Raw genomic sequence first — 27,887 nt, forward strand, 5'->3', positions numbered from 1 at the left:
TGAGTTTTGTCCACTGGTGTTTTATTAAATGTTATAAAGCCATAAGTGAGACGGTGTTTAAAAGACTGAGTGGTTGTGGTTGTGAATGTGTTCACAGTTCAGGATTAAAAACTTTTGTTTGACTTTTTGTTTTTTGTATGAAGAGCAGAATGAGCACAGTCATAAAAAATATTAATTTCTTCTGTTTTCAGCTTATAAAAAGACACATTATACATCTGTAGAAAAATATAGAAATATAAGCAGAGTCATAAAAGATGCTTCTGTCACGTGATGAAGAGCTTTCATCAAGTCTTTGGAGTTAAAACTGGTCTGACATACAGAATCGATCAATCAGTGAGGCCTGAGGCTAAGTCTGAATCAGGAAGCAGCTAATCCACGCTAACTCATATCACTGTCAAACACACGGGCCAGCGAGAAGCAGCTGGTGCAGTCAGCAGAATTATGGTAGAGGATTTTTCTGGTTCTGAAATGGAAAATCCCAGCAGAAGGTCAGAGATTAACAGTCCTGCTGCTGGGACTGAAATGCTGAAAACTTTAAACATCTGCGAGCAGCAGGAACCAGCTGAGCGATATCTCGAGTAACCTCTGCTTATTAGAAGCCAGCAGCTGAGTCTGAGACCCTCAGCGTCTCGTCGGATTGGTGCTCCTGAGCTGCACAGTGAGGCTTCTGTTCATTCTGAATAATCCACCTCCACCATTGAGTCCCCCACCCCTCTCTGAAGTCCACGTCCTGGAGGGGGACAGGTGACTCTCCCGAAGAATTCACCTGGCCCCTCCTAGGTGTTCAGTTTCGGGTAATGGGACACAGGCGGCTCAGAAGGATCTCAGAGTATACTTGGTTCACTGGTCCTCTAACACGATAGGTTGTGGGTTGAGACCCCGCCTCCTGCTCCGTGTCTGGCAGGGTTGATTGGCTGCCGAGTGTATGTACAGTTCTCTCTGTTCTGGTCGTGTTCGCGGTGGACGTTCTGTCACTGGAAAGTTTTGTGGACCAAAACTTCTCCACCTGAGAAAACAGAGCAGAACATCAGCTGTGAGGACTGCAGCCCTGACCACTGGAAGCACAAGTTGTGTTACCTCGTGAAAGTGACAGGCACAGCGTCCCTGCAGGAACTCTTTGTATCGACCCATCGTGATGCTGAACGTGTCAATCACTTCGTACCCATGATGCTTGGCGGTGGTGATGATGTCGTCATTCTCCCTGTACAGGTCCTGTATCGCTGTCTGAAATATTGATCAAAGAAAGCAGCTTTAATTCCCATAGAGGGGTATGAATGACAGCAGGAACAGAAACCTACCAGACTGAGAGACCTGATCCCGTCCACAGGCAGATGGAAGCCCATCCCTAAAGACTTCACCACCACCAGGATGTTACTGAGAGATTTACTGAGGAGGGACAGAAGTAACCTCACGTTACCATAGAAACCAGAGTCCTCAATAACATTGCTAATCCCGAACGCTAAACCCCGGGTTACTGTCTTTACTGAAAGGGTTTCTCATGTTACAGGAAATGCAGGACTGGAGTACAGGTGAACCTCAGGGATCAGCGTTAGGTCCTCTGTTCTTTAGATCAGTGTAAGCCCATATGGCGATAACACTGTGGTTTATACTGTATGTAGGTGGTGTTACACTGTGTCTCCTCACTTGTCCAGCACTTCACTGACTGTCCTCAGGTGATTGGTGTTGAGCCACTGGACTCCTCCCACAACCAGAACTGTTTGGTTAGAGTTCACCAGAGGCTGAGACCTTAACAGACAAGAACAAGAAAAGTCACCTGTTAAACATCTCACGGCTTCATGTAACATGCCTCAAAAGTGGATTGTTAGGACCTCACCTGTTGAGCAGCTGCTGCAGAGCCTCCCTGAACGTGGGTCGCTGCTTCTTCTCCAGCCAGAACTGAGGATAGTACGAGTAGCTGACCAGAGTCCGTCCTCTGTTCAGGTTCCTGTAGACCAGCGTGTTGTGAGCTTTGTCCCAGTCCTCCAGGGTGGAGTTCACCCTCTCCATCAGGAAGTACATCATCCCACGATTTGTTGAGTCCCCGATAAACAACAGCTGAGGAGCAATGAGAGAGCTGGTGATGTACCTCCATCAGGACGACTGCCACAAACTGAGACATCTGAGATGGACTGGTTCAAATCAGCTGATCAGGTGACCTTACCTTTCTGTCCTTCATACAGTCCTGCAGCAGTGGGTGGTCCACTATTGGGTGATAACAACCATCTGCCTGCCAGGAAACTTCCCTCCAGTCGCACGTCCTGTTGTCAGAACAACTGAGGCATGGAACAACCCAGCGTCCTGTCAGGCAGGTGAGACACACAGGTGAGGTGGCGAGAACAAAAAGTCACTTGACTTAAATTTGATGTATTATCTTAAGGAAGCAGTCCACCGGCAGGACCTCAGACCTGACACGTGTCCCGAGCTGCAGGCATTACGTTGACTCTGGGATTCGCTGTGGGGCTGAAGACCGCAGGAGCGATCTGGCTGGACCAGCAGACCGCAGTCCTGAACAACAGACATCAAACTGTGACAAATTTGCAATCAGCACTTCCAGGAAGTTCTGAACCTCCTGTGTGCGATTTCTGACTGCAGTACTCTGCAAATACTACAAACTGTAAATATAAAATGGCAAATGGACTGGGTCTTTTTTATACTTTATTTTATTGTTTTATATTGTTATTTGTTGTATTTTTATTCTTTTTAATTTTGTGAAAATTAAGCACTTTATGATTTTTATTTCACAGAATTTTATCTGTGAAAAGCGCTATATAGATACATTTTATTAACTTCTTATATAGCATTTTTCTTCTGTATCTGAGCACTCAAAGCATTTTACACAAATTGCCTTAATCACAAGCACTTTTTTCGATGCCCTTTCGTGTAAGTACTTTCTATCTAACATTCATACGCATTCAAACTCCGATGGATGCATCGAAGAGCACACAGACTAAAGCAGATGGGGATCAAACCACCTACTGATAAGTAGGTGATCTGCTCTACCACCTGAGCTACAGCCACCCCAAATAACACACTTTACCACCCAGAACAGTAATAGTGGAGGAATTGAGATGTTCTGGACACAGATGAAGAGGAAACAAAGGAACCCTCAGAGGAAGCGTCAGTCTGAAGTTTCCTTTAAAACCTGAAACTGAAACGAGTTTTTACTATTTTGTTTAATAAACACTTTACAGCTGGTTACATTGGTAAATCGAATAGATTCTGTTTTCTACTCATAGAAAATTACACATGAAAAACTTAAACACATGACTGCACCATCTTTAGTTTTAATCACTGAGTTTGATTCCCTGCAGGGTCAGAGGTCGCGTCCATCCCAGTGAGCTTTGGCCTCTGAAAGTAAATCTGCTGTTTGAGATCTGAAGCTTCTCGCTGTCAAACACCACGTCTTCTTCTTCATGTGCTCGCTGCTTCCTCCCTCAGAGCTTCTCTTTCATCCTCCTCTGTGGATCCGTCCCCGTCCTCCTCTGCTCAGAGGTCAGGAGTCAAGCAAAGCGATCCACGCTCACCTCAGAGTCCCCGTGGGAGCCTCCAGGTCTGGCGCAGACTTCACAGCCACCGCCATCACAAACGCTGGCTCTTCTTCTTCTGCTGCTGTTGCAGGTTTCGTCGTGGCGGCGTCACATTCCTCACGTCAGCGGCACAGCTCGCAACAAAGTGCGACAAGAAAACTTAACAGGGATTTTCTTGTTCGTACCTGTGCTCAGTGTACACGCTGCTCCGAGATCATCTCCAAACACACCGCCTCCAGCAGCAGCGGACCGTTTGAGGCCTCGCCGCCGCCACGTCGCCCCCAACTCTGACTTCATCGAGGCCGCGGCCACGCGCTCCTCTTCCTCACTCGGACTCAGAACAGCAACAAGAACTACAGCTTTTAAAACAGATGCTTCAAACTCTATCACAACGCGACGAGAGAGCACAAATGTCAGTTTAACCATGGCGTCAGCTTTTGTGTAAAAGCAGCTACTGAAGCCTGATGATGTCAGATATGATGTGCAGTAAAAAATGATTTTCTTTGTCAGAATCATTTTTATAACTTCAGAGGCAGGGCTTTTTGCTTTTTGCCTGGATGATAAAAGAAAACTGTATTTTATTTTTTTATTTATTATCAACTGGGAGTTTAAATATGCAAATATAATAAATCATTTTCAAATCTCGTGTCCACAGGATAGGACAGAGCTGATAGAGTGCCACAGAGCAAACGCCAGATCACAGGTCTGAAACACTCGTCAAACATTAAAAACTAAATGAATTTGTAAATGAATGTGTTTAATGTGTCAGAGTGCCGTAATTTCCTGCTGATAATGAATGTGACGTGCTGTTTCATGCTTAAACCTTATTATTATTCCTGAACAGGTTAATTTTTTGGATATTTCATCAGTTTGTAAACAATATTTTCCTTCATTTTGGAAATCAGTGCAGTTTTTATTTTTAGTAAATAAATATTTGATTTTTTAATGATCACACTATAGTTCATTTCACATACACTAGATGTTTATGATGTACATTATTTACTTTTAAATAATTTCTAATAAAACAAGAATAGAAACAGGGGAGACCAGGTGTGGTTATAACATGGGAAGAGTTGCAGCAGCAGGAGTTGCACCGATTAGGGATGAGACATCAGGGTTCACTCACTTCTATCCATAATTTTAATGGGGGTGTCACAGGCATATGCGGATATTACTGAGAAAACAAGAACAGGAAAATAATTTTTTCACACAGCTGAAGATTAAATATGATATGACTTAGAGTACATTAGTACTTAGTGAAGCACTTGCTAGTTTCAAACCACTATGCTAATACAATTAACTAAACAATGACTGACAGGGGTGGGGTGGATTGTAACATGGAAACATGGACCGAGAGGTGTACCTGCTGATATTTGACTGACTCACTCTTCAGTCAGATCAGTGATGAAGGAACACAATGAGCTGATACTGCAAATCATTGCAAACGCTGACACAACAGCGGCCCAACAATCTTCCCCGTACTGGTTACAGGAGCAGCAATAAAGTTTTCTGTGAAGCACAGGAGAACCAGCCAAGCAGCAGACCCGTGTCATGGACTGACTCCACGTCAGGCAAGATGACAAGGCAGAGAATACTAGCATAGCTGCCTCAGCAACAGAAAAGCTTTTTGTGTCAAGGTACATTAAGTGCTATTCTTTCTTTGTTTCAGGTTCAAAAGACAGACGAGGAAGGAGAAGCAAAAATGCAAGAAAGAATATGTCAGTGAGGAATGAAGGCAAAGAGAAGCAAAAGAAAAAAAAACCTGCCACAGAAGTGTCGAACTCTAACGCTGCTGAGACAACTTGTTATAACATGGCACCGATTTGCACTTCAGGACAACCAACATCCATTTATCATAACTGTGAAAGGGATTAAGAATGTACACACACACACTGGCACTGATTTTTATACACATAATAAAAAAGCTTTCAGACCTAAATGCTTTTCACACGGTAACTGTTCCTTAAGCATTCATACTGTCACGAAAGTTTGTTCTAGTACCGTACACTAATTTACACACAGCGGTGTGTTTGAGTCGTAGTTCAACACCATGTTCTCTGTTTTTGCTTCTTTTATTTAACAGCTAACGCTGGTAGTGTTGTAACAAAGGAATGCCGCGTATTAACCATGTGAGAATGTGTGTGTGTGAGTGTGAATAAATAAAAGAGAAAAAGACAAACTGCTGAACATGAAAAGAGGATTCTGAGTTTTTTCTCCGCCTGCAGGAATGAGGTGCGGGTGGGGTGGGCTGTTTGTGTGGTGTCAGCTGGAATCCATCATAGAGGAGCAGAAACACTCCGATAATCCTCCCATGTGATTGCAGAACTGATCTCAGGTCTGAGAATCTTGGTAAATCCGGATCAGCGCTCATTAGATCATCTGAGCCGCCGCCGCCTCCTGTGGGAAACTCAGACCTCCAAACGGAGCAGTGGGTGGAGATGGGAGAGGAGGAGGTCTGACCAAACCAATTGAGAAGAATCAAACACACACGCAGCAGTCCAAATACATTCAAAGAAACATCTGCAGCAACATCTGCCTGCTGATGGGGTTCATAACTGGAGAAGTGGAGGTGTGGAGGCATTCACACAAGATGCTTGGACTGAACCATTAGTGCACATGCAGTGGGGAGGCTCATGCAGGCCTGTAACCCAGAGCTGGAGCAGAGGTGGACATGAGTGGGTGGAGACAGCTGGACTCAGACCAGCGCTTCAAAAGCCTCATCAGCTCTGAGGCGGGTGGAGGGCGGAGGGCAATAGCAGAACACGGCATTGAGGAAGATCACGACAACGAGCAGTGGAAGATGCAGACTTTAAATACACAAGGCAAATGAGGGAACAGAGCACAGCTAAACATAGTCTAACTAATAAGACAGGGAAGCCAAACACAACATCCTGCACACAGGCCAGGAGACTATCAAAGTAAAAACCAAGGTAAGAGCGAGGGACAGAGAGAGAGAGCGAGGGATGGAGAGACAGTGTGAGGGGAGGAGAGAAAGACAAACATAAATTACCAGACATGTTGGGCTACACAGTGAAATAACAGGGAAACAGACAACTTAACATGGAGAAAAGACTGAGTTCAAAGAAGGACACTGGGACAGGAAACTAGACACAAGAGGACGGGGAATGAAAAAAGAAAACCTCCGATAACAAGCTGAGATCTGGGGATACAAACAGATATCAAAAGTATAACCAAAACAAGGACCTTCACCTCAGAATATTATATAAACCAAAATCAAAAATCCAAAAGAGAAAAAATCCAGGTACAAAACCCAGGATCATGACAGGTGAGGGCGGAGGGCAAGCGCGGAGCTGGGTGCAGCTCAGGGCTTGGGAGTGGCTTTGTGGTCGTTCTCTGAGCTCAGCATCATCTGAAAGTTGATAAATAAGCTGCTGCTCTGCATTTCCACAGAAACAAACAGGCCTAATGGGATCATGCTGCAGACACGAGGTCAAAGGTCAGAGAGTTGCAGCCAAAACATTTTGTTCTGTTTAGGTTACGAATGAAAAGCTGCTTCACGCTACCACTCCACATCCCACACAGTCCAGAGAGGGAGGAGGCAGAGCCTCCAGAGCATGATGTTTCTGATACTGATCCATCAGCTCTGGCTCACCCGCCTGCAGAGACAGGCCGGAGGTCTGAGACGTGCTGGTGTGCACAGGTGTTCTCAGAGAGATTCACAGGTGAGATGTCCTCACAGAGCTCCAGCATCACAAACACTGTATGTCTCTGAGCCGGCCAGTGTTCGTCTGTCTTTAGCTGACCAATCAGGACATGAACATCTGCAACAATGAAACATCTGGATGACACATCTGGACTGAGCTACTGCTCTCACAGAGGAGCTGAAGGAGTGGGTGGGTGGGGGGACCAGCTAGAAGTGATTTATTCAGACTCACAATGAGCTTCAAACAACAACTACAATCCTCACAATCAGCACACGTCTCTGGACTCTGATTGGCAGCAGCTTAGGATCCAGGGTCACATGTCTTCAGGTGAGCACAGACACAAAGATTAAGCTCAGCAGCTCCATCAGATAACCAATGAAGACATGATTGTAACATGATACACTCACACACACACATACGCAGGAGTGTTTATAGTGAGTCTTTGTCTTCACTCAGTTTAACCTGCAGAAACTCCCGAGGCCTCAAAACTCTTATTGTAATAAAAATAAAAATTATTATTAATTTTGTTATTTTTATTGTTGTTGTTTTTATGTTTTTGCTTTGATGCAGTGTTATCTTTAGTTCTCGTCAGCAGACTCGACGTTTTACTTTTAAATGTGAGTACAGGTTTGATTCCAGTGTGACTCTGCTCCCACCTGCTGGAGCTGCAGATTGTCTGCAGAGAGAAGCAGCCAACGCCCACTCCTGAGCACTCCACAGAGTCATCACACTTCAGTATTTCTCCCGTTATGTCTTCCTGTCTGAGTTTAGTTATTAGTCTTTGAGTGTGTGATGCATAGAAAACACATGCTAAACACAAGCTCACATTCATGCACATATCAGCAAACATCTACACTGACTCTGACTCTGACTACTGATCCTGGATAAGTTACTGGTGACCTGATGAGCCTGCTGGTTGAGCATCAATGAGCGCTGTGTTCTCAGGGGCCAACCAAGCCCGCTGAGGCTCACAGGTGGATCAAAGGTGGATGAGAGGGGGGCAGCTGGAGGGAGATGAAAACATGAATCTGAGAGGGATTGGGGCTACGTGGGGCCCCACACAGCTTTAACCTGCATCAGGTAAGATCACCTGTTCAGGACCTGAAACTGATCCAGATTAAAGCAGATTACCGTCTTCTTCCTGAACAGACTGAAAGCTGGGAGCTGTTTGCTCACTGGAGATTTAACTGTGACAGAAAAGACTTACAGGTTACCTGAAGAACATCATCTGAACGTTAGAGACAGAAAACCTGAATCCTCTACACCCTGAGCCGAACACCAGCAGCTCCTCACACACTTTGCTTCATTCTGCAGATGTTCTTGTGCAGTCCTGAGAAACATCCATCTGAGGTCACAGAGGAGAAGTTGATGGAAATGAGTGCAGATGTTGGAGAAGCATCAGCTTTGCGAATGCATGCTCACGCTTCGCCGCAGGCGTCGAGCTGTTAGCGCCGCAAAGGGATGTGAGAGGAATTTAAAGGCAGAAACAAACGGAGCCAACATTTCATTCTTCTCAGAGTGTCGAGGTCACGTCGAGATGGTTTACTGAGACCTGGAGCAAAGCCCAGAGCTTTTTTATCAGGCTGATCAGATTCAATCAGATTTACTGAAGCAGTAAAGTGTGAAGGAAACAGATGTCAAGACAGACAGAGTTTTCTGTGCCAGGCCTGCTCTGCTGTGTTGCTCTCTGACAATCATAGTTACAATAAATGACCAGCAGATCCTGCCAAACTCATCTCTTCACCTTATCTGTACCCTGACTTACTCTAAAAACCAGATAAAAGATAACAAAAAGAGCCAAAAAACAACCCAACAGAGCTCAGGCAGACACTCACCTGTCCTACCTTTGCAAACACTGGAAACTCAAAAAGGGCTCAAACATCCAGGCAACAACTCACTTTGTCTAACTGGAGTAAGCAGAAGGTTTGAAATCAGACGTAACACACAAAATACACCTGTTCCAACCTTGTTTTACAAAATCCCGGACAAACCCCCAAGTCATATAATTCTTATAATGGAGGGGTGAAGCATCAAGGAAGGCAGAATGAAATAAAATAATTATTATAAAAATAACAGTGAATTCTGTATGCCTGTGAAACTGATGTAATAATCAACACAAAATAATAAACAACAAATACATGTGCCCCTATCCTGGGTCATTTGACTCAGCATTTTGAGTTTTAATATATTTTGATGTTTATGGTTTATGTTTAAGTTCATTAGGTTATATAAGTTCATTTTTATTATGCCTAGGTGGCTGTTATTGTTCATTGTTTATTAGATTACCCTAGTGTCTTCACCTGGTGTGTTTACATTTCCCTCGCCCTTTGTGTTTCATGTCTGTGTGTCCAAGCTTGTGTTGTGTCTGTGTCTCATTATGTTTCCTGTTTTATTTCGAAGAGGTCTGGTGTCCCATGTTCATTGTGTTTAGTTTCACTTCCCCTGTGTTGTCATTAGGGATGGGTTTTATCTGATACCGGTGCCAAACCGGTACTTTTGAAACGGTGCCGGTGCTTAAACGGGCTGCTGCTGCCATCATCATCCGTCATCATTTCTGCTACACTGGCAGGGCTAGGGGCCAGGACTCTACTCTTCGGGTTCTTGGGGGATGTTGCTAACACCAGGTCCGATAACAAGCACCACACCCGCAGTAGACGTGCTCGGTGTGAGGTCTTGCAGCAAGCTATCAAATATGGTGCATTTCTCGGTTTTTAAAAAAAACGCTATGTCTTCTCAACACCATCTATTCTGACCATGGTAATTCAAGAGGAGCAGCAATTTTAGCTCTTGATGCATACAAAGCCTTTGATCAGGTTGAGTGGTTTTATATGTTCGAGTCATTACGGAAGTTTGGGTTTGGTGAAATATTTATATCTTGGGTAAAATTAGTATACGCAAATTCAATCTGTTCAGTTCTCACAAATGGAGAGAGGTCGGCGCCATTTCCTTTGCAGCGCTCTGTTCAGCAGGGCTACCCCCTGTCCCCTGCTCTATTTGCTCTGGCATTAGAGCCCCTTGCGATTAAGATAAGAGCACATCCAAAAATACAAGGGCTCTTGGTCGGAGGGGTTGAAACTGTTATTAGTTTGTACGCAGACGATGTACTATTATACCTGCGTAATGCAGAAGAATCTGTACCATCCCTTCTTAATCTGGTCACCTCATTTAGCAAAATTTCAGGATATACAATTAACTGGGTTAAAAGTGAACTTGTGCCTTTATCTAAAACCGGTTTGCCAAGTTTTCTTTGTAATGTTCCATTCAAAATAGTTAACGACCATCTCACATACCTTGGATTAACTGTTCCTAAAGATCCCAAATTAATTTTTAGCTTGAACTTTGCTGAATTCTTATCAACATTAAAGCATAACATCGAGTCATGGAAAATTCTTCCCCTATCTATGGTCGGTCGTATAAATTCCATAAAAATGGTCTCTCTTCCTAGATTTCTGTATCTTTGCCAAAATCTTCCTATTTATCTTACTTCCTCTTTCTTTAAGGAGTTGGACTCAATTATTACTTCTTACATATGAAACAACAAGAATCCTAGGATTTAAAAACTACATCTACAAAAATCCAAATTGGAGGGAGGTCTGAGTTTACCAATATTTAAACATTATTACTGGGCTGCAAATCTAAGAGCCTTGACCTTCTGGCAACAGACATCCCCAGTTCTTGGTGATTTCAACATCCCCTTTTGGGTTAAAATGGAGGCTGACATTGTAAGGGACTCCTCTCTAAAGGCCCTGCTTTTCTCAAAAGTAGGGAGGGCTGAGAGTCTTAAGAAACTGGGGTTTGTTCTGAAACAATCTGTGCAGATTTTAAACCAAATTAGAGGTTTTTTTGAACTGCCAAACTCCTCTGTGCAGGCACCAATATGTGATAACCATGCCTTTTTGCCTCCTTGGGATGATAAATCCTACTATGTTTGGAAGGAGAAGGGTTTAATCAAATTCAAAGATCTTTATATAGATGGAAAATTTGCATCATTTAATCAGTTTAAGCAAAAGTTCGATTTACCGCATTCACATTTTTACTGTTACCTACAAGTCATTTTATGCAATCCAATATGAAGAATTACCAAGATATTCCACACGAACATAACCTTTTTAAGGTGTACCTGAGCCCTCCTTACTCCAAACATTTGATTTCTACAATTGTACATTTGTTTGAAGTGCACTTCAATGCTCCAGCATTGAAGTGCAGACTACGAGGATAAGAGATGCTTGGAGGGAGGAATTGGGCATGGAAATATCAGAGTCAATATAGGACAAATGCCTATCAAAAATTCATTCCTGCTCTGTTAACAGCAGACATCAATTAATACAATTTAAAATTGTCCATCGGCTACATTATTCCAAGGTTCGGATACACAAAATTTATCCTTCAACTTCCCCCATATGTGACAGATGTAAAACATCAGAGAGCACATTGGCTCACGCTTTCTGGCATTGCCCCTCATTGATCAATTTTTGGTCCAAAATATTTAATTGGTACTCTAAAGCTTATGGGATTTCCATCTCACCCAATCCAGAAATTGCAGTTTTTGGCTGTGTACGTTCCAGAACTATCCCTGCGACTGTGCGGGTGCCAATCGACCTTGGAATGATGATTGCGAAAAGACTTTTTCTAAAGGAATGGAAGTCTGCTGCTCCTCCCTCCTTCAGTGTCTGGCTCAATGACATGTTATCAGTCATTCAGCTGGAAAAAGTTTGATACCTACAAACACCTGCAGCAAATGTTTTCTCAAAATCCTGGACTCCGTTTTGTACTCACCTTGAGAAAGCTCACGTTGTATAAACATGTACCATGGCACTGCAATTTCCCTGTTTATTACATATTCATGACATTTAATTCATTATGGATACTGGTAGTTTCTAATTTTAATGTTTTCTTTCTTTTTCTTTTGTCTTTCTCTATAGATTATTATTATTGTGCTATTTCTTGCCCTATCATCTCAGCGCCTGAGCTGTATTTGTTTGTTGATGGGGTTTTCTATGCTGAAAAAATTAAAATAAAATATTGGGAAAAAAAACGCTATGCTACGCCAGGTGTTTCATCAGATTCGAGGTGTTACCTCCTTTGCACAGTATCACCTTAAAGCACTTGTTGCAGGCTGCTGAGTTTGCATCTTTTGCTGTGAAGTACAGCCAGACTTTTGACTGCTTCGCCTTGAGCATGTTTAATCCGTAGCTCTGCTCTAAAAGAACGTACGTACCTGGGCCTGCCTACTATCCTGGGAAAGGTAAAATGATTGGCTAGAATCCAAAGTGTATGACATCTCAGGAAAAAAGCACCGAAATGTGCGCTGCTTTTCGGTCTGGTTACTACCGCTTATGTCAGAACATACTGGTACCCATCCCTAGTTGTCATTATGTTCATTCCAGTCAGCTGTTTCCCCATCTGTTTCCACTTCCCCTGATAACCTCCTGTGTGCATTTAGTGTGTGTGTTTTCATTCATTCCTCATCTGATCGTCTGCTGTCATGCCATGTTCCCAGGTCTACATGCCAAGTTGTTGCGTTTAAGGTTTTTCATATCAGGGTTTCCTGTTTATGTTCAGAGTTGTTTAATGTTTAGCCTTAGTTCACCCAGTTTAGGTTAGTGTTTAGTTTTGCCTTTGCCCCTTGTTTGGTATTTTTAAAACCAGCCTTTAACAAACGGCTCGTGTTCAGTAAATATCAAGTTTGTCTCCACGCTTTGTGTTCTCTGCACTTGGGTCCACCTCCTCACTCCACACAGTCTGCTTCAGCCAGACTGTGGCAAAACGTTGCTGTAATTGGACCAGAATTTGTGCATTTTGCTGTAAATGATGAACATCCTGATAACAAAGCTCTCTGAAATTTCCTGATTGGTTGTTTCCATTTCCATCAACGGCATCGAAGAGCTTGCTGCTGTGTTTCTCACCATTTAGCTTTCAGGGATTATTCAATCAAACTATCACAGAGTGGGAAGCCAGGTGGGAATTAGGCCTTATTGTTATCGTCTGGATTTTTCAGGGTAACGTAACATTTCGGGGCTCTTCCGGGATTCTGAAACAGGAAGTCCTCTGTGTCCTCTGTTAGCTTCATCTTTGGTGACTAACGTGACGAGAGCAGCTTCAGCAGACCTGATCAGACTGATGATATAACCAATGTTCCCTCTAATTTTTCATGTGTCTGAGCGAACACACAAACTCCCTGAGCGGTCCCTTGAAGCACTGTGAGCAACAGCAGGCGTGTGCACTGTGGTCACACCAGCATCGAATCCATCCAAGTTACATGGTTTATTAAAATAATCAAATTACAGCATTTACATTTATGTTAGACTACTTTTAATTAACTGCTTTAGCCCACTTACAATGAAAATATTACAAAAAATCTTGTTCATGACCTTTGTAGTATGTTAACACTATTGGAAGTAAGACAGAAAGAGTTGAGCGTGCATGGGCAGAAATGTTGAGAGCGCAAGCAACACATTGCTGACACATTGCGAGCGAGCACAAATGCAAAACCTGAGCGAGAGGGGCTGCTATTGTGTGTTTGTATGGATAATAGCAAACACTGAAATACATTTTTTGCACGCAGCAATGAAGTTTGTTCACTCAAATTTAGCTTTTCTTTACGGTGGCCGTGAGAGGCCAAACGGACTGCAACTTCAGAAAACACTTGCAAAAAGAAAAATGCTGCAAAAAGAAAAAAACACCTCCAAAAAGAAAAATGGTGCAAAAAGAAAAATGGTGCAAAAAGAAAAACGCTGCAAAAGCACACACAACACAACGGAAATGTTTCTGGGGACACAGTAAGCGGACGGACCAGTTGCACGAACCAAAACATGCTAACAAGTGCACTGGGACAGGGAGACACTTCAAAGAAGTGGAAGCGGAGCGGCCAAAGAGTAAACTTTCAAAAGTAAGTTCTGAATATTATGTCACTTATTTATGTGCAAATGTTTAATAATGAAGAACATTAAAACATTGCTGTTGGCCACATGCCGGCAAAGTTATGTGACATTAGCGATGTTTGTACTTTGGGTTAACTTTGTTTTAAAGCCTTTACTTTATATGCCGTTCAATAGTTGACCTTAATCCTACAGAGAATGTGATGATTCTATGGATAATTAAAGTCAGTCATATATCCACAAACACAACAGGCTGAAAGTCAGTGATGCTGCTCGGTTTGCAGTCCTGAATATCATGGCACAAGCAGGATTCACTGCACTGTTAATGTTAGCTATGTTATATTGCTGCCTCTGTTCGGTGGTGTCGAGCCAAACGGACTTTAACGTGTGTTTGAACGAGCTGACGGTTCACTCGTTAAGCTGGAAGAAAGATGCTTTAATCACAGGAGTCACACATGTGTCCACTGTACCATCTGGGAACTCTTCTTGTTTAGCACTTGTAATAACACAAACACTAAATCCTCCTGTTTGTAGCAGTGTATACACCTGAGACTGTCACCTGTCTGTCTGTCCTGCACTCTCTCTCTGTTTCTTTCTCTCTGATTGTGTAATAAAAGTATGAACATGTGTTTATAAGTTACACTTGTGTTTGAATCCTGCAGCTTATCACACATTTGATTTCCATGTGTGACAACTGCAAATGTCCAGAGTGAGGACAGACTGAGGGACCCACTGCTGCACATCATCTGTGAGGCTTTGCACCCCTGATGATCCACCAGGACAAACTCAGCAGTGTGTGAGGAAGAGGAGAAGGAAGAGCCAGCAGCAGCTGACAGATGGAGAGAATAGACAGACTGTTCCCTGTTTGTGAAGGACTGCTAGGAAAGTTTAAAATCACTAACTGTCTGTCCTGAATCAGTCTTATTAGGTAATGTTCAAATAATATTATCATTCCAGTGTTTTCAGTGTGGGAGAAAGTACTCAGGGCCTTCAAGTTACACACTATGAAAGGCAGCAACGACTTTAATGTTCAGAAACCTAAAGTATGTATCAGCAGCAGAATGGAACTAAAAATAAATGTTTGTTCCAGTTCTATGAAGCTTTGAGTATTTTGGATTAGTAGCACTGCAGTGTTTGTTGCATCATATTGCTGTAATTGTTTATATGCTTTATATATTCTGAGGTAAGTTGATCTATAGTGTTACACCATATTCTATAATGATGTTATGTGTTTGTAGACTTTCTGCCCAGTTTGACCCATTTAGCAGAAGCCAGCCTGTTTAAGGCTCTGATATCTATTCTGTATGACTTAAAGCAGTTATGACATGGTCTGATTTTCTCACCCAATAAAGGAATATTTCATATATCAGTCTACTCTTCATTTTATCAGAAACAGTTATCACAGCTTGTACATTTTCTTTTTACACATATATGTAAGCATTGAGCCAAATTTAGTAATGCCAACATATTAAAAGAACAATATTTGTCTCTTATATATAATACATCTATCCGGTTGTTCAGTGATGACGTGACGAATCCTACTTCCGGGTCTAAAGTAGTCTGCGTTTAATATGACTTTTGTGTTGTTAACATGTTTAATGTTATGTATTTTCTTCTATTTAATCTCAAAAAGCTCCTAAAACAGTCAGTGATCATTGTTGACCTCCCTCGGCTTTTATTACCGCTAATCATTTATTTAAGCTCAGTTTTTAAAACCTTACTATGTAACTACAGCCCAGCCCATGCAGCAGTATATGAATGACTAACCTCGTATTGTGGATGGATTATCTCAGTTGTTCTCCTGGCTGAAGTTTGGTCCTTTTACAGCATCCTGCCATGTGATTACATTTGTTCCTGACCACCGAGAACACTCACGTTAACTTTTATCGAGTGGAAAAAAAGTTAGCTTGTTTATATTATGCTAACATAGCTGTGTCGCTAGCGGTCACGTAGCACATCATTATATACCACCTAGCCAAACTTCAGTCACTGCTTTTTAGTTTTCTGTCTTCATTTATGCTGGAAGTGATAGCAGAGCTGTACGTTTTAATTTGTTTCCAAAACCCCGCAGTCAGGACATGCTATATTGTATTTAGATAGAAGCTAGCAAGCTAACTTCCTGCTAACTTCTAACTCCGTTAAATGTCCTAAATTCCGTTTTCATGGATGCCTGGATGTTAAACTCAATTGTTACACCTGGTAGAGCAGAACGCTGATCATTTTATTAAAGATGAAAGACTTTAGACAGTTTTTCAACTCTCAGTAATGCCATAGTGATCGTTTGATATATGGACCTGCAGCGGAGTTTAGGTCCAGACACGGCTAGTGACATCAGACTGAACAACCGGATAGATACACTGTCACAGATACTTGTCTTTAAGTGAAGATTTAAGGTGATAGGAAATATAAATAAATGCAACTTGAATCTTTACTGAAGCTCAGTGTTTGGCACAGAGTTCATGTTCACTGCTGTAATAACTAATAATGATTAATATAATATTGGCCATATTATATTTACATTACCAAAGTGAGATGACTTTAGTCTCATGAACAACATTAGCTAATTGTTATTTACTAGCTAATCTTAAATGACTGTTCAGTAGAGAAATGAAGCCCAAAAATCATGTTTTACAGTCCTGTGGTCTCAGCCTCAGATACTTATCAAATCACACAAAGCTCATGTAGAAACAGATGTACAAAATATGTTCTCCTTCATTTCTGTCAAACAAAGCTGTATGAAACATTTCCATGGAGAATTTTTCTTTTTGCAGCATTTTTCTTTTTGCAAGTGTTTTTCTTTTTGCAGCATTTTTCTTCTTGCAAGTGTTTTTCTTCTTGCAAGTGTTTTTCTTTTTGCAAGTGTTTTTCTTTTTGTAGCATTTTTCTTTTTGCAGCATTTTTCTTTTTGCAAGTGTTTTCTGAAGTTGCAGTCCGTTTGGCCTCTCAGGGCCACCGTATTTCTTCGCTGAAAAATAGATTTCTCCTCAAACACTTGCAACTGCAGTTTTTTTTTTACATGCAATTTTTTTTATGTCCGCTCAATTTTTTTTTAACGTGCGCTCAGAATAGTGGCACAAAAATAACGCCATACAAAACCACCGTCACTCCTAAAACTTCCTCCCGTTTCTTAACAACTAATTGCCATGTTTTGATTGGTTGACATGGTACATTTTTCGACCAATGGGAAAGGCTGGGGGGTGTTGGTTTCATTTTTGCTCACAGGCGGAGAGTGCTTTCGAGCGTTTTCCTTATAAAATGCCGTTTTTACCGTTCATTCCCACAGTAAATATAAACAACGATAGTATTCAGGAAGAAAAACAAACACTGCATATTTTTTTAATCACAACTCTGGTTTTACGTGGCCTATCAACACAATTTAAAAACTGGTATAAAGTCCACACTTTTTCCGTCAATTGTTCCGTCTGTCCTGCTCACATCTCCAATGGTTGTCCACGTTGTTAACGTGGCTTCACTCCACATCAGCCACGGCGCTTTGCCAGCTAAAACACCGGTGTCGGCACATAAGGACGCTGTCATAGCCTGTCAACGACGTTGATTAGCTGCGTATATACGTGAATGTGAATCGCGTGATTGGCTGGACTATGGGATAAGAGAATGGTTCTAATCCTATACGGGAGCAGCTAGTCACTTACTGACTAACACTGCAAAACAGAATTGTTAACGTATTTACATTAATTTCAATTCAGGTTAGAATTTCTTTTTTGTGCGCAACGCAGATTTTTCCTGCGCAGAGACCGTGCCAGCAGTGCGCAATTGCGCACGCGCGCAGCTTAGAGGGAACATTGGATATAACTGATGCCTTCAACCTCATTGAAACAGCAAAATACAAACTTAAAGGAGACTTTGTGTTTGAAGAAATGAATGTCACACATCCTGCAGTCCACCAGCTAACAGAAAAGCTCCTACCTGCACAAAGCTGCACATCACGTGATATCCAAACATGGGCAGGCTGGGCCGACTCTCCCTGTAAACGTGGACAGTGTAGATGGACATGATAACAGGCTCCGGGTGGCTGCCGTCCATCACCAGGATGCTGATCTTGCTGTTGCCGAGGCCAACCGGGTAGTTCGCCATCCTGAAGGAAGAAACTTCTTGTTAATCCTGCTGTTGTAAAAGTGGCTGCAAGGAGGTGCTCTAAGGTTATCCTCTGTGAAAAGGAGCAAATGGAGCTACAAAGCCAGATTCACATTTTATTTGAGTTTCATATATCCAGCATGGATCACAAATCTAAACTGAAATAAAACAACTCTTGTGTCCCTTCCTTTTTCCTTATAAAAGCCCAGCATAATGCTAATGCATGACAGGGAGTCCTCCCTTGATGGCACCTGTTTCCAAACCATGACTCCAGCAGACGTTAGCAGCATAGTTAAAGCCCAGAAGAGAAGTAGTAGTAGCTGGTTGCTGTCAGTAGGCTGCTGCTTGCTTCATGCCCCAAATCAAAATGGCGAATGCTATAAAGCAGTTCATGCTCTGATTTTACTTCAATAGAAATGTGTTAAAAGAATCTAATAAAGGAAGTACATCTGTTGTCTGCTTAAACATGCTGTCCAATCAAATGTCACATTTCGAGGTTCCTTTCATTCAGGACTATCTCGACTGCACCTTCTCTGCTGTAACCTGTTGGTTTTTACAGTCCTGGTCTCACCTGGGTCCTCGGTGTTCATCCAGGTGGATCCTGCAGGCCGAGCTGACAGGCTCCGGCCGGATCCGAACTGTCATGGTGTCAAAGGTCACCTCTGCGTGGTACTCCTTCACCAGGGGATGGAACGGGGGGTTCAGAATGAGGGGGGGGTCTGTGTAGATCTGTCGAAGGTGGGGGTCCACACAGAGACCTGAAACAGAAGAATCAGCATGACGTTCGATCTCGAGGTTCTACTTCACTTCACCCATGACACCCACCACTAATGAACAGAGCTTTCACAGTAGAGTACTGAGCAAGTCCCGCTAGGAAGCCCCTGAACCTGTTTGGGGGTAAAACCATCTCCTGTTTCCTCAGGTAGAAACCAAGCATCATCCTCTAAGGCTGAAGCTGGAACTCCGTTAAAGAAAAAAACTTTGCGGATGCTGTGATCACACTTTGGCTGCATGGATCAGAAAACCTCTGCAAACTGCATCCACTAACCACAGCTTCACTTCCACTTGTACGTTAAAGCAGATAACCGTCAGTGAGCTGATGCTTTTCCATCTGCAAACAAATGCCATTTGTCCTACCGCCACCAGGAGGCACAAGTGAGTCTGTCCATATCTACATTAGTGTGACAGATATGAGCAGTACCAGGACCAGCGATGAGCACATTCTTCCTGTGCTTCTCTCACAGGTGTAGGTGTGAATGGCTGTCTGTGTTAGCCCTGTGACAGACCGCGTACCTCTACAGGTGTAATTGCCTGTCGCCTTGTGACACCTAGAACAGGTTGTATAGATTGAGCAGCATCATGTGACCACATGTGTTTCCAGATGTCAGGACAGGTCTAAAATCCACATCTCACCTTCGTCCTGTGAGGAAGACAGAGCTGGTTGCTGACTGGGCGGTTCGTCTGTCCTGTGGGAACATCAGACATAACCCTTCAGTGAACATCTAAGTTCACACACAATGGATCATCTCACACCTGTGAGCCTCTTACCTGCAGCTCCTGTTTGTTTTCAGCTTGTAGAAACCTTCGATCTGGGTCAGGAGGTCAGAGAGGCCACGAGGCAAGGATGAGGAGGAGGAAACACTGGGATAGAGCTGTGGGGACAAACAAGGCAGACACACACAGTTAACACTGCTGAAGAAGAAGCTGATGAAGGAGGTGGGGCTTAACTAACCGGCTGAAACGCTGATGAGGTCTTCATCAGCAACTGAAAGTGCAGCAGAAGAAGAAACTCGTCTTCAGACAAACAGACGCCAAGTGTCCCTGTACAGCCACCGTACTGACACACACACACACACACAGAGTCAGGTGGGTGACATTTAATTTTTTCATTTATTAATAAAAACAAACAGAATCTTTTTTTTTTTTTATGAATCAAATAAATGTCTGTAGGATGTCCATCAGTTTTAATTCATTTTAAACTCAGTGTTTCTAATGCTTTTATTTATTTCATTTTATTTGTTTTGGTTAATTATTCAAAAAAATACGCTTTTTATTAGTTTATTAAAATATTTATTCTTTTTCTACACATTTTATTGAGAATCTATTGATTATTTATTGTTATCTTTTGCATTAAGTATTCATTAATTATTACTTATTCATTCATTTTTTTCCTGACATGGAAAACTCCTACTCCTTTAATGACAACACGCTACTCACCTGGCTCCCCTCCCTCTCCGAGGACAGGTGTGTGTGTGAGGACAGGTGTGAGAGTGGCGGCAGCAGGAAGTCCAGCGTGTCCTCCAGGATCAGGTCTTTGGTGATCTGTTGGTCGAAGGCATCGTTGCTCAGAGCTGACACGTTTAACTGTGTGTCCACCTGAAAAGGAGAGGCAGACCAATCATAGAGCAGCTGAGGTCAAGGCGCCCTCTGCTGGTTATTCACCTGAACACCTCAGGCTGGTTGTATGTTTGAGGTCCAGTAAAGTGTGGTTATTCTCAGGTCCAGTCAGAGACGGAAGCTCTGCTGGGTCATCATGTAACTCAAGGGTGGGCAACTCCAGGCCTTGAGGGCTGGTGTCCTGCAGCTTTTAGATATCACCCTTGATCAACACACCTGAATCAAATGATTAGTTCATTACCAGCCTCTGGAGAACTTCAAGACATGTTGAGGAGGTAATTTAGCCATTTAAATCAGCTGTGTTGGATCAAGGACACATCTAAAACCTGCAGGACACTGGCCCTCATGGCCTGGAGTTGCCCACCCTGATGTAACTCAACCTCCAGGTGTCTCAGCAGCTTGAAGCTTCTTCTCTTCTTCATGAGTTTGAGACCTTTCACCCAGAGGAGGCAGAACGTCTCTGAAGACCAGCTGGAAGGCTGAGCTGAACTTGAAAAGATAATGGTCAGACTCTTACCTGGACTACCACAGGTGTGACAGAGCCGCTGAAGAACAAAGTAAAGGTGAGCAGCTGGAAGCACAACAGACACCTGAAACACACAGTAGTGACAATATGAGCCACCACTGGGCGCAGACTGCACACACTCAGTAGACATGACAGATCCAGTCTGAGGCATTTTCAAGTTTTCAGCTGAAACCAAAACAGACACCCAGACACTGCACCATCCTTTCTACCCACCTTTCTTTCTTACTCGCTCCCTACTTTTCTACCTTCATTTCTTTCTACCTTCCTACTTTTAGCTGCAGTTTGAAGCAACTGCAGACAGACAGGTGTGTACTGAATCTGGATTGTGAAACAGGAAGTAAAGTTAAGAGTTTCAGCTCAGAATTCACCTGCTTATGGTTCGCTGCTTCTTATTGGTCGACGCTGCAGCCGCCTGCAGCACTTTACTTATCACCTGCTTCACCTGCCTCAAAGCCTGATGGGAGGCTGCTGGATCAAGGTGCTGCAGCAGGAAGTCCCTGAGCTGACAGGAAGAGGAGGAGCTAAAGGCTAACAGCAGTGGTCAATGATAATTTATCGTCCCCAATGGGAAACTGATTTGCAAGTGAAAGAGGATGTGCTAGCAGTGAAGTGTTAGCAAGTCCTACACAGGAACATGTTTTACCTTCACAGGTCGGCCCCTCGGATGCTGAATGGTCATTACCACGCTGATGTCATGCAGGAAAGAAGTCAGCGGGGTCACTGAGGTTACCAGGACATAAACATTCACCATGGCAACCAGAGCAGGAGGCGGGGCTTGGCTGTCAGGGAAACTTTAGAGAAACAAGAAACGTTACCTTACAGAACTCAGACAACTTCCTGTCAGCTGGTCACATACAAACCTGTCCAGAGGAATCTCCACCTTCTGATTGGTCGATCCACAGGCATGAGGGTTCATGGGTAAACTAGACTCTGAGAGAAACAGCAAGAGGTTAGCTGAGACCTTCAGATTAAAGCTCAGTTCCAGGCAGTGCTCTTATTTGGCAGTAATGTCTCATGTTGGATGAGCACAGATCATGCAACTTAGGCCACAATCAGCTGATCTATCACATTTAATCTAGATCAATAAGCTGATTTGATTTACCTGCTGCAGACTTACCTGTCAGCTGGAAGTGTGTATAGAAGTGACACAGACCTCCACCTATGTTTGAAAATGCCTCTATCAGCCCAGGCAGCAGGTTCACCTGAGCACACACACAGTTTAGCTGTTATGTCATCAAACATGCCGTCAGTTGACACAGACAGGACAGAAGGGGCTCACCGTCTGATGACGCTGCAGGTGAGAGAAGGAGATCCTCCTCAGACAGCTCTGCTCTGACGTGCTGAGGCACAGCAGGAGGCTCCACCCACCAATGCCTGTAACCATGGAGACACACAGAAGCCTCACCTGTAGTTTAGTGGAGCTTTATTCACAAAGCGACAAATCACGTCAGTCAGGTAGACTCAAATCAACGGCAGCCTGTGAGGGACATCGTCTTCGTCACACTTTCAGAGAGAATAAAAGAGCCACCTGCACGAGTCCCAGCTCGCCCCAAACTCCTTTAACTGTGAAAGACCACAGAATCCAAAACCACCGGAGGCCTTTTCTGCTTGTTTTACACAAAGAAAACGGGAACATGTGGAAGCGATTGTTGACAGGAAACGCTCTGCGGTGGGCTTTTTGCTGGAGCTGTTAGGTTTCAGCAGAAAGAGAACGAAGCAGGATGTTCAACACAGACAACTTTACTTCAACAGTGAGACCATGCTCATGCTGTGAACCAATAATACACAGATTTAAACCTGATGTCCATCCCTCCCTCTATCTGTCCTTCTGTCTATCCATCCATTTGTCCATCCATCTGTCTGTCCATCCATCCATCCCCCTACAGTGAAGACGAGTTGAGCTTCTGCTTAGTCTCTTTCTGTGTTGTTTTATGACCAAACATGAGCTAAAGGAACTTCCCGTTCCAGCTTCCTGTCGTCCTCGGTCTGCAGAAAGCTTCACTTCATGCTCTCAGGTTTCTCTCAGCTTCTCCTTAAACCTCAAGCTTTACTGTCTCACTGCTCCTCAAACATAGGGGGACACAGACAACACAATAATGTGCCTGCCTCTGATCACATAAGCCAGTCAGTGAAGTCTTTATTACGGTACTCTGATCTACAGGTTCAGGTAGAGGCTAGGTTATTGTGTAATTAATAAATAATAATACATGACTAAAGCCAACATGTTCTTACAGAGATGGTGTAAACAAGGCCTCTGGTGATACTGATATAATGTTTCTTAACACTGACCTAATGAAAGGAAACATGGTGATGAATCTTTGATGAAGGGTGTTAAGAAAATATCTGATAGAATCATCCAATCAGAGGTTCAGATCTCTTTGCCTCCACAGGATTCAGTTGATGTGGTAATGAACATGTGAATAAATCTGCATCATCATTGTTACCCTCACATCTCCCTGAATTGTTCATGATGTTCAGTGCTGTTGATAAATCATCTCTGAATTTGACATCAGCAGCTGGATGACCCTCTGGTCTGTTTTTTTTGAGGCAAAGTGGGTGGAGTTAAACCCAGAGTGACAGGAAGCATGGAAGCCCCTCTGTGGTAACAGGCCATTTTTCGGTCTTGTGCATGCTCATGTTTCTCTGCCGTGACATGCACTACTGAAGTGATTTTCCACAAACACTTGCTGAGGTCCATCTGCTTTCACAGGAAGTCTCCACCCTCCTCCACCCACAGGAAACCCTGACCTCTGCTCGCTCATGTCGCTGTTTAAAGCTCCAGCAGGGCGGGGCCGTCTGAGCGCGCTCACACTGTTTACATGCTTGATATACAGAGACTGTGTGTGTGTGTGTGTGTCTCTCTCTGTGTGTGTGTGTGTGTGTGTGTGTGTGTGTGTGTGTGTGTGTGTGTGTGTGTGTGTGTGTGTGCGCGCGCGCGCGTTTGTCTTTCTGACAGGTTGAAATGTTTAAAGAACGGTTCATTCAGGATCAGATTCAGAGTGTTTATATTCCCAGCAGCACCTGAAGCCAGCACAGCACCCCCTCAGATGTATATTTACCCTGCGTGCTCCTCAGGAAGCTGCTCGTCTCGGCGTATCTGGACAGGTGGACCTCGTAGTCCATCTGCTGCAGGACTCTCTGGTACAGCTGGACCTCGGTGTCTGAGGTCGGGTGTCGCCCCGTCAGAACCACGGCCCGGCGCCGGTGGGGGGTCCTCTGAGACGAGAGCTGCAACTGAGGGGGCGGCAGGAGTTCGTGTGAATCAGAATACGAATCAGAATACTTTATTAATCCCTAAGGAAATTATGTGGGTTACAGTTGCTCCAAGACAGTAATAGACTAAACTCTTTAAATAATACAATATGTTACAGAGTTTACAAAAGTACAAATTGGTGTGGAGAACATTTTTGTGATAGCTTTAAGAGAGTTTGACACAGCTGAATGACACCCGGCATGGTAGAGCTCCAGTTCATGAAGCACTCAGAGATGAACATTTAAACCATGAAGCTGTGTTAGCCCTCAGACTAAGGTCAGCTTGCCGCTCTGATGATGGCTGTCTGCACACAGCCTGTCAGGTGTTTCTTCTCACCAAAGAAGAAGAAATGCAGTCAGCTCAGGCCTGCAGCTCTGAGGCTGGGATGCTGTTTTCCTGTCGGGTCAGTGGCTGTGATGTCAGCCTCACACTGCTTCCTGTTATGCTTAATCTAACACCTTCAGCTTCCTGTCAGCTGACACAACAAGGCAGCAACGCTCCGCTGTCTGGACTCCAGACAGATCGATCACAGACAGTTCTTTATCAACTGGGATTTTTACAGAGAAAATTCCAGATTAACTCAGCAGGAGGAGCAATATCAGACCATCAAGCCCACATTCCAGACTGATGGACTGAGTCACATGACCCAAAACACCCTCATCTCACCCCCTCCCCGGTTTTAATGTCTCACTCAGTTTAACGTGATCTGTGATCCCAGCGTGTTCACTGCTACAGGATTAGAAATGAGAGAAATGATTTTACACATAAATACATTAGAATTATGTCATTATAGCAAATATTAAACCAAATGACAAACACACATTTTTAATTAACCTGTCCAAACAGCCAATCAGAGTCCAGCTGATGGATCAGACTGTTTCAATTACGTTAACCCGTTCAGGACCCACTGACCATCACCCATGGACTGGACAGTATTTTCTGGTTAGTCAGAGTCTTTTCAAACCTCTGAGAGCTCATGAGGTAACATGGTGTGCTTGTCATGGTCCTCTGCTCCTGTCAGACTGGATTAAAATAGATGTTGAGAATCTGCTCCCAGCAGTAAATCCTCACGTCTGACTGGAAGCTGTGGGGAGGAACCAGAGAAATGAACAGCTGATGGCCAACAGCTGAGAGTCAGCTGACACAAGAACAACATCGACCTTTGACCCTGAAGAATGGTCAAAGAAAAGCCCAGAAACTTCCCGAAAGACCTTAAAAGGTTTCATAACACATGAAGACACTAGGGACGGCCTCTCAAACATCAGACACACCAAAGAACCCTGAAGACACAAAGACAGAGCCTAGAATTTCCTAGAGGTGGAATAATCAGGCCCTGCATCACCCGGACACCAGTACATACCACAAAATACCTGTAGCATTCAGAAAAACCTGAAAGACTCAGGAAAGAACCCTCCTGAGAGACTGAGAAAGACCCCAAAATACTCTGAAAGAGAAGGAATCCTGCAAGAATACTCAGAAGTACCCTGAAGTCTGTGGAGACCATTGTGTTCAGGGTGACCTGCACGGTGAGCCCTCCTCTGCTGTCGCTTTAATTCTGCGGAGGTCGAACAACACACACAGCAGAAATACAACATTCAAACCTTTATTTAAAGGATTTTTTTTACGTCTTACACGCTAATGAAGACCGTTCAGATGTATTGATGAAGTTTGTTTGTCTTCATGCATAAAGACTCAATAATAAATTCCTTCTCAGATGTTCCCGTCCTGTGGGTCGGCAAAATGTTTTATCGATAAAGTTTTACTGAGCCACAGCATTACGAAGATGTTACAGCTCTTCTTGAGTGGTGTAAATCTAAACTCATTATCAAGTTTTCAGATGAAGATGGAGTGAAAGCTCATTAAAGCCTCAGCGTTACTCCAACTCTGACCTCTGAGCTCTGAACACGACACTCAGTAAAAGGTGAAGGATGAGCAGACAGGAGTTTACAGCCCTCATAAAACAAAACAAACACTGTGAGTGTGTGCGTGTGTGTGTGTATGCATGCGAGTGTGTGTGTATGTTTACACTCTTGTTATCTGTCAGAAACTGGATCCTCGTGGCAGAAATATTTCTATCGGGACACCAAGCACCAGGACACACTTAAAATACCCAGAACACATGCCAACTGGATTGGCTGGCTCTGATTGGTCCATGCAGCTGTCAGTCACCCCGTGGTAAAATAAAACCCTCGTGCTCACAGTCGTTCATCCGTCTGTGTCTAAAAATATAGCAACAATGAGACAGAAGGAGCCTCGGCCCAGCAGGAATCCTCCTCCAGTGGATGCATTCAGAAGTCCATTCAGATATCAAAACGTTTTAAGAAGAGTTCACTCCACTCTGATGTCTCAGGGTCGTTCACATGTATTTGAAGTGTTTTAGTTAAAACAGAGCTTTGGGGTCATTTTGGGTTCAATAATAAAGTTTATGTGGAACCAATGAGACAGTACAGTAATAAAGCGCCTTAGGAGAAATCTAAACACATTTGAGGAAGTTTTAAAACAATATGATTTTCACTAAACTCTGACACATGATAAAGTGGAGTACAGTTTGACAGAGTTTAACTGGAGTGAAAAATATAGTGTTTGAAAGGTGACGGTCATCTAAGACTCTGGAAATAATAAAAACAGCCTGACATTTGGTGATGGGATAGTGGGGCGGAGCCCTCAGGTGCCTGAATCTCACTGGCTCAGTGCAGATGCTCCTTAAATGTTTGCTTTTGTTTTAATTGAGTTTGGTGAGCAGCTTTACTAAACTGATGCTGGTGGGGGTCATTATGGGCCACTCAGAATGACGTCATGGTGTGACGCAGATATGCTCACCTGTGCGTGTCTCTGCAGAGCCTCCAGAGTGCACACAAACCTGCGGGTCAACATCTGGAGCGAGGGTACCTTGTAGCACACATCTGACCGCACCGGCTCGTCCCCCACCATCAGGTACACACAGAGTACGAGCAGGAGCGCGAGCAGCAGCAGGGGCGGGCCGGAGCGCCGGCGGAGCAGCGGGACGCACCGCATCACCGGAGGGCGAGCTTCACCGTACCTCCGTCACCTCCATCACCTCCGTCAGCTCAATCTGAGCCCACTTAGGTCAGCACAGAGCATGCGCAGTTTGAATCCTTCATTAGAAAATAAAGTCCTGCTCACCCGAAGACACGGGTGAGCGCGCAAGAGAGGCCGTGACTGCCGTGCTGCTGAGCCGTGCGCGGACCTGAGATCAGACGGAGGAGCCACGAACTCCGCAAACTCCGAGCTCACTCCTTTAAATGGACACTGTATGACTCCTCGAAGTCAAATCTGCGCCGTCCTCCCCTCATTATCTTCTCCTACTCCGTCTAAACTGCTTTACCTCCTGTGCTGGAGCCACGCATCAGGCTGGAGCTGCTGTGGAGTAGCGGGACACCATCTGGTTTGAGTTAAAGCCAGCAGCAGGAGGAGGAGGCTCCGTCGTCAGGTTTCAGGTCCTGGGTCCGTCCTCTCCTCCAACTTTTCTGCACACAAACAGGAGGAAGCTGCTTTTCCCCCTCTCTGCAAGGAGTCTGCAGGGGG

The 27,887-nt window shown here is 43.9% G+C and overlaps 1 protein-coding gene across 1 annotated transcript; it reads right to left on the minus strand.

Moving 5' to 3' along the window:
* On the minus strand, positions 1–27,885 carry cped1 (cadherin-like and PC-esterase domain containing 1). Its single transcript, XM_085436203.1, has 21 exons — positions 27,162–27,885; positions 24,148–24,322; positions 22,368–22,462; positions 22,206–22,290; positions 21,949–22,018; positions 21,732–21,879; positions 21,457–21,590; positions 21,080–21,152; positions 20,383–20,541; positions 19,898–20,002; positions 19,714–19,817; positions 19,579–19,631; positions 18,737–18,923; positions 17,998–18,166; positions 2,406–2,505; positions 2,162–2,298; positions 1,835–2,055; positions 1,645–1,746; positions 1,299–1,386; positions 1,078–1,224; positions 1–1,006 (listed from the first exon to the last, which is right to left on the minus strand). Exons 1-21 carry the CDS (start codon positions 27,354–27,356, stop codon positions 785–787), a joined length of 2,769 nt encoding a protein of 922 aa, XP_085292329.1. The 5' UTR covers positions 27,357–27,885; the 3' UTR covers positions 1–784.
* Between the last annotated feature and the right edge of the window lie 2 nt (positions 27,886–27,887).

This window comes from Copadichromis virginalis, linkage group LG17 (genome assembly GCF_057382275.1).
Source record: "Copadichromis virginalis isolate Kocher_CV1m ecotype Utaka linkage group LG17, C_Virginalis_male_GT1.1, whole genome shotgun sequence".
NCBI classification, from domain to species: domain Eukaryota; kingdom Metazoa; phylum Chordata; class Actinopteri; order Cichliformes; family Cichlidae; genus Copadichromis; species Copadichromis virginalis.